Consider the following 7,765-nt stretch of genomic DNA (forward strand, 5'->3'; position numbering starts at 1 on the left):
TCTCCAAAGAAGATATACAGACTGCCAACAAACACATGAAAGAATGCTCAACATCATTAATCATTAGGGAAATGCAAATCAAAACTACAATGAGGTACGACCTCACACCAGTCAGAATGGCCATCATCAGAATGGACTTGACGATATGGGGAGGGGGAAGGGTGAGCTGTGACAAAGCGAGAGAGAGGCATGGACATATACACACTACCAAACGTAAGGTAGATAGCTAGTGGGAAGCAGCCGCATAGCACAGGAATATCAGCTTGGTGCTTTGTGACCGCCTGGAGGGGTGGGATAGGGAGGGTGGGAGGGAGGCAGACGCAAGAGGGAAGAGATATGGGAACATATGTGTATGTATAACTGATTCACTTTGTTATAAAGCAGAAACTAACACACCATTGTAAAGGAATTATACCCCAATAAAGATGTTAAAAAAAAAATGCAAGTGAAATAACAACAAGGTAGAACTTAAAAAAACTAAATAACAATAACACAGGAGATGTATGAGGCAGTGACTGAAATTCAAGTGTTTGAAGCTTCTTGTGATATTGTCAACAACACATGCTAAACGCTTTAACAATAACTATTATAAGAACAGAAGTAGAATGTAATACTTCCAAACAAGTGGAAGGAATAAAAAAGTTAGAAGGAAATTATATCAATACCACAAATGAAAGGAAAAAAAGAAACAAAGAAAAATCATGGTAACTAGAATGCAAAAAATAATGTGGTAGGAAAAAAATATCAAATATAAAAAAAACTACACTGAACAATAAAGAGAGCAGGTTTCAGAAAAATACATCATTCATGTAAATTTTCACAACACATTAAACAATACTGTACATTGTTTATACACATGTACATGTGGTGAGTATAAAAATGTGCATGAGAATAATAAGGAAGATAGTGGTTCTTTCTAGGAAGCAAAAGAATGGGGAGATGGGGCTTTAGCTGTATCTATAATGCTTTATCCCTGTCTCTTCCCCCAATTAGGCATTCAGAAGCAAATATGGCAAAATGTAAACATCTATTACCTTGCAAGGTATTTTTTTATATGTTTCATATATTTCACAATTAAAAACTTTTTTTAAACAAATAAAAGTAAAAAGAAATAATTAATGGATTTGAGAGTATATGTTTGGGATCCTACCTGAAGCCTAGCCACAGCAAGCTACAGTTCAAAGAATGTCGGCAACAGTCCAAGGCCTAGTACTTAAGGTTATTCCAGGCCCCTCATGTTGATTTTTCATCTACCTAGCAGCCCTGACTTTTCTCCCTTGGTTGAATCAAGAAGAAGTTGGAAAATTTTTAAAGAAACTTATTCAAAATAATTAAGGAAAGGAAATGTACATATACAAGACAAACACACAAGAAGGGTCAGGATGAATTAGGGATCAGGCGGGTGAAAATAGCAGCCGTTCAGCAGTCTCAACACTTGCCAGTGGACTGAGCCAGACCAAATGGTGAAAACTCCCAGAAGCAGTGAGAGGAGTCAAGGACAGCTCCAGGCTCCAATTTCCCACAGAGGAACATCTCCCACTCTAGAACTCTTACCTGAAGAAAAAAAAAAACCTGTGCCTAGAATAATAGCTGCTGAGAACATAATGGGTATAAGACAGGGAGTTCACGTACTTGTTTAGACACAGGTGAGCTTCAATGAAGATATCCTGGGCTTTTTCAGGGAAGTCCTTTATTTTAAAATTAGGATCACTTTCTCTTATCCTCCGGATTCTGTAAAATTAAGCATGAGAATCATTTCTAAAGAAGACTTCACACAATTTCCATAACTTACAGCTTACTTTACGTCTGTTAATGTCTGTCCATTTATGCAATAATTGATTTTTGAATGTGCCAAGTCCTGTAAATTCAACCTTCTAATTCGCACTTAAATCAATCATTCTAAAGAAAGGCCAAAGCTGGGACTTCCTGGTGGTGTAGTGGTTAAGAATCCACCTGCCGGGCTTCCCTGGTGGTGCAGTGGTTGACAGTCTGCCTGCCGATGCAGGGGACATGGGTTTGTGCCCCGGTCTGGGAGGATCCCACATGCCGCGGAGCGGACGCGCCACAACTACTGAAGCCCATGTGCCCTAGGGCCCACGCGCCACAACTACCGAAGCCCGCGTACTCTAGGGCCTGAGTGCTGCAACTATTGAGCCTGCATGCTGCAACTACTGAAGCCCACACGCCTAGAGCTTGTGCTCTGCAACAAGAGAAGCCACCCCAATGAGAAGCCCACACACCACAACGAAGAGTAGCCCCCACTCACTGCAACTAGAGAAAGCCAGCGCGCAGCAACAAAGACACAATGCAGCCAAATATTTAAATTTAAATTTAAATAAATAAATAAAAATAAAGACCAAAGCTTCTCATAGTGAAATTTCAGAATTTTGGCATCAAAGAAAACATCCTATAAGCACTAAGAAAGAAAAAACAGGTTTCATACAGAGGCTCAGGAGCCAGAAAGACATTGGGCTTCTAACTAGCAAGATTAGAAGTTAGAAAGACGGGACTGCCCTGGTGGTCCAGTGGTTAAAACTCTGCGCTCCCAATGCAGGGGGCCCGGGTTCGATCCCTGGTTGGGGAACTAGATCCTGCATGCCGCAACTAAGAGCCCGCATAATGCAACTAAAAGAGCCCACATGCCACAAGTAAAGATCCTGCACGCCGCAACAAAGATCCCTCGTGCTGCAACTAATACCTGGCACGGCCAAATAAATAAATACTAAAAAAAAAAAAAAAAAAGGAAGTTAGAAAGAAAATGAAGCAGTGCTTTTAACTGAGAAAAAAATGACTCCCAGCCCAGAATTCTATACCTGGGAAAATTATAAATGAAGTGGGAGACTAAAAAAAAGATTTTTCCTTAGCCTTGCAAGATCTCATTTATCTACCATCCACCCTTTCTCAGGAAGCTGCTGGGGAATGTGTGCCACCAAAATAACTGAATGAACCATGAAAGAGAGAGAGGTAAAATCCACGACACAGGGAATACATATAAGAGCAAGGCAAAAGGAGTATCAGGATGATGATAAAAGTAGATCCCACGATGTACAGTGAGCCTAAAGAGGGATCAATCCAGACCGAAATAGGTAAGAAGGCTCCAGGAGGGCTTTCTTCTTGAAGATGGGATTGATAAAATACTTAACGTTTTCTATGTACTGAGAGAAAATTAACACAACCAGGGGTTCCATAAGCAAATGAGAAAAAAAGACACGACACCAGAAAAAAAAACTATTACGCAGGAAATGTAATAATAATGTACTGCATGGCTCTGCTGTCAATAGCATTTTCGTAGTTATAATGTAAACAGGGAATTCTGAGCTAATCAAAGTGTTACTATAACTATATTAAGAGGATGGGGGACACCATAACTCAGTGGAATTTATCCCAGGAATGTAGGATTGGTTTAACACTAAAAAAATCAATTAATGCAATATACCATATCAATAGAATAAAGGACAAATATCACATGATCATCTCAACAATCAGAGAAAAAGCATGTGATAAAATCCACTCCTTTGCACTTTTCACCTCAGAGCCTTGCTTGTACTGTTTTGTCTCCCTAGAATGCTATTCCTCACTATACCCCTCTACTCAGCTAACTCCAAGCAACCCTTTAGGTCCCAGCTTTAAATGTCATTTCCTTAGGGAAGCTTACCTTTAACTCCCAGACCAAGTTATCTTTCCCTGCCATATGTTCCCACAGCACTCATACTTCACCGTATCTGTAATTATTTGTATACAATCAGTATTTAATAACTGGTTTCCTCTCCTAGATAAGAACTCCATAATAAAACCACCTGTATTCTGTTCATCATCATCATGAACCCTTCCACCAAACAGCTCTTAGGCCAGGAGAGAAATACATGAGAGGAAATCATCACAATAGAGTTATCAGAAGTAGTAAGAATATGCATACAGTCACAATTATAACAAAGGAAGCTCCAAAATGAGTCAGAGAAGGCTTAAAAGCAGACAGAGATTATCATACTTAGCGAAGTAAGTCAGAAAGAGAAAGACAAATACCATATGATATCACTTATATGTGGAATCTAAAATACAACACAGGGACTTCCCTGGTGGTCCAGTGGTTAAGACTTTGCGCTCCCACTGCAGAGGGCACAGGTTTGATCCCTGGTCAGCAAACTCAGATCCCACATGCTGTGTGGTGTAGCCAAAAAAAAAAAAAAAAAACCACACACAAATAAACACATCTATGAAAGAGAAACAGACTCACAAACATAGAGAACAGACTCGTGGGTGCCAAAGGGCTGGGGGAGGGAAGGATTGGGAGTTTCTTATTAAAAAAAAAAAAGTGAGACTTCCCTGGTGGCGCAGTGGTTAAGAATCCACCTGCCAATGCAGGGGACACGGGTTCGAGCCCTGGTCCGGGATGATCCCACATGCCATGGAGCAACTAAGCCCGTGCACCACCAACCACTGAGCCCACGTGCCACAACTACTGAAGCCCGCACGCCTGGAGCCCACGCTCCGCAACAAGAGAAGCAACCACAATGAGAAGCCCCCGCACAGCAACAAAGAGTAGCCCCTGCTCACCACAACTAGAGAAAGCCCGCGCACAGCAACAAAGACCCAAAACAGCCAAAAATAAAAATTAATTAATTAATTAAAAAAAAAAAAGCAGACACAATACTTGAGAGAAAAAGACATTTTTCAGGCAAAGGAAAGGATGTGCAAAGAGACACAGCACAACATTTGTCAAGGAACTGGCAATTAGTTTGGAAAGGTTAAAGTTTAGGATGAGAAAAATGGAATAAGGAGATGATGGTGGAGAGGAAGGCAAGAGACAAATTATAAAAAGCCCTGAATACCACTGAAGAAGTCTGGATTTTATTCTTCAGATAACAGGGAGCCACAAAGGAGTCTGAGACAGAAGAGTTGATGTGATAAGATCTGTATTTAGAGAAACAGGTTATGGCCACATGAAGAATTAACACTGACTCAGTATACTTGTGCATAGAAATCTATATATGACCCTAAGAACCTATCATTTAGATACAGTTAGAGCTAGAGTGACGGATACTGAAAGTCTCTTTAAGAAGAAAGTTTTGGCTCTGCTCCTTAACTAAAGCCCAGTTAGCTCCCCAGAACACGTCTGTCTTTTTAAGCCTTTTTGGCTTTTCTTACTCTCTTAAGTTTAAACTCTAAGGTATTTCTCATAAAAATATGCTCTCTCTTATTATTACTTCAAATTTTAAAATATGTGATCAAGAAAGTGTCCTACAAACTTCAATGTGAACTTCCTAAATGACGTGACAAAAACGAACAATCAAGGTTGAGATGCTACGATTCAGGATGCCCATATTATACATTAGCTCTATTACAGAGAAAGAATATACTGTCAAGTTATCAAGGGAGTTACAGGCAACGCAATTAACCCAAGATGACCTCTCTGGATTAAGGAGCAACAAGAAATGTTTATTCTAATACTGACTCCCAGCTGTCTCAGACACCTACGATAATTGTGATGCCACATTCTTCTTCAATCGCTCAGCTCTCTGTGCCAGTCCTTCCTTAGAAAGAGATGACACTCGGGCATCACCCTCAGGAGGAACATAGGCGTCAAAGATACCAGCTGTAAAGAGAGACGGAGAAAACTAAAAAAGCATTGAAAGATTGAGAAAAAGTCATCCTGAGGTCATACAAAATTGGGAGGGCTCCTGGATACAAAATAGACTAACAAAATAGACTTCCATGTAAAGGGAATCGTGTTGCATTAGAAAAAGTAGAATAAGATCATTTCAGCCTTCTCTTAGAGCCTCAGCTTCTTCTTGTACAAAATGGAGAAATTTTACCCTGGTCTTCTAGGAACAGTGTGAAAACAAGATCAAAGATGACCTCATGAAATATAACGTATACAAATTATTGAGACTGAACCGATTTTGTAGTTAATTAAATGCTATCATTCATACTCCAAATCATTCCACTTTCCAAGATCTCTGACAGAAGGGGATTGGGTCAGGGTCTCAGAAATACCATGTCTCACCTGTACAGGCCAGATGTATGGGACGCTCCAAACGTTCTGGAGGAATGACCAGTCCTGCTTTCCGGGCATATTCTACGAACTCCTTTTCTGATTTATATTTGGGTTGATAAGTAGGGGGTGTGAAACGTTTTTTAGTTCTCACTGGAAATACTGCTGTGGACTGAGTCACCAGGACTGGCTGGAGGATGGTAGAAAAAGGTTAGGTAACCTGGAAAGAAATCAATCTTGTACAAACTGTAAGCAAAGATAGAATGGGCACATCCAAAGAATGACTTAGGAACAATTACAAAGCCACATATCACGGGGGAAAATGCGCAACTATCTTAACAATTATGGTGTCTCTTGCTAAAAGCCAGTAAGCAACTTTTACTAACACCGTTCAACGTTTACTAAAGGTTTTCCTTTATTTAGTACTTTCCATAGTATAGGGCTGTGCCAACTCCTAGAGATGCAGAGTTAATGAAAGCAAGGCTTCTGCTTTCAAAGAACGCTCAGTCTGATGGGGAACTTAAACACCAACCCAATACTGAAATGAGCAGAACAAAAGTCCTCTTCTTGGCATCTCCTCTACATTTACTCAGATTCCATTCTGCTCATTCTATTGGGAGCCTCAGTGTAAACTTTATTCTGTCGTTCTAGCTCCCAACTAGATCAATAATAAGCTCTTCAAAGGCCAGGTCTCTTTCTCTCTGACCACGAGTTTTGTTCAGGCAGGTACGAGACTCCCTTCTTTACAGCTACTGTTCAATTAAGGACATTTATAAAAATCAACGGGAAGCGAACCCACCTTCCAACCATAACTTCTTCCCCTTTAACACCCCCAGGCCAGTCAGACCCAGACCAAACCGGAGAAACTTAATCCCCGAGAACTTGCCCGCTCTCATGGCCCTACCAAGGCTCTCCCCACTCAGCCACATAGTTAAGTAGTTATGTCTCGTCTACCTCAACTCTTCCCCAGCCTAGGTACGTACGACCTGTAACGTCCAAGTTCACCAAGGACAACTGCAAAGCGAGTATTTCCCTCCACTCTGTTCCCCTCCAGCCCCTAGACTCCTATCTACCCCGTCCCTACCCACCTGCCGAGACCACCATCCTAAAGCCCTGGATAAGCGAGACAATCCCCGCGGCAAGGGGACTGCCATTTTGCTCACGCAAAGGCAGCCGGGATGGAGACAGTAAAAAGCCTTGGGCCGGAAAGGAGGCGCACAGGGCGGAGCTAGCTCGGGAGTGGAATTTTCCAGGGCACGCGCCCGCCGCCGAAGTGTGAGCGGCGCGAACGCGCACGTACACGTCCGGGGTGGTGGTGGGGGTGTGGGGGGAGTTGGGCTGCACATGCGCAGTAAAACGGCGTTGGGGGTAGGGTGGAAGCACGGTTGTCACGCGCCAGGCGGGGCGTGCCCCGAAGCTGCGCCTGCGCGCCGGGCTTCCTGGCTGCTGGGAGTTACCGCATTCGAGTAAGAGTGGGACAGTGCTGCACCTTGTGAACGAAAGGATGTTTCTCTTCTGAGATGACTATTTTTCTTCAGTGCCTTCCTGGATCCTAGAAGGGGCAAAAATGACTAGTTTCTGGGTCTGTATCCGACCTCGATATTCTGGGTAACCTTAATCCGGAGTTCTAGTTCTACCAATCTGTACCGTATGAAGAATTCTTTCTTACTAGCAAATTAAGGAAATTAATGACTACTATGTTTATTGAAGCAAAAGACACGTGGACTGACAAAAGCATTTATCTGTTTGCCATTTTGGGACAGAGGTATAATA

The 7,765-nt window shown here is 42.0% G+C and overlaps 1 protein-coding gene across 1 annotated transcript in view; it reads right to left on the minus strand.

The window, feature by feature from the left end:
* The window catches only part of MRPL45 (mitochondrial ribosomal protein L45), a 13,534-nt gene extending 6,320 nt beyond the window's left edge, over positions 1 to 7,214 (minus strand). Inside the window, 4 exon segments of the mRNA XM_024746188.1 lie at positions 1,633 to 1,731; positions 5,476 to 5,593; positions 6,005 to 6,182; positions 7,081 to 7,214. Of these exon segments, the coding sequence (XP_024601956.1) occupies positions 1,633 to 1,731; positions 5,476 to 5,593; positions 6,005 to 6,182; positions 7,081 to 7,146 (461 nt within the window). The 5' untranslated portion in view covers positions 7,147 to 7,214.
* Positions 7,215 to 7,765: the final 551 nt, after the last annotated feature.

This window comes from Neophocaena asiaeorientalis, unplaced genomic scaffold, assembly GCF_003031525.2.
Source record: "Neophocaena asiaeorientalis asiaeorientalis breed wild unplaced genomic scaffold, Neophocaena_asiaeorientalis_V1.1 scaffold1, whole genome shotgun sequence".
Lineage (NCBI taxonomy): Eukaryota > Metazoa > Chordata > Mammalia > Artiodactyla > Phocoenidae > Neophocaena > Neophocaena asiaeorientalis.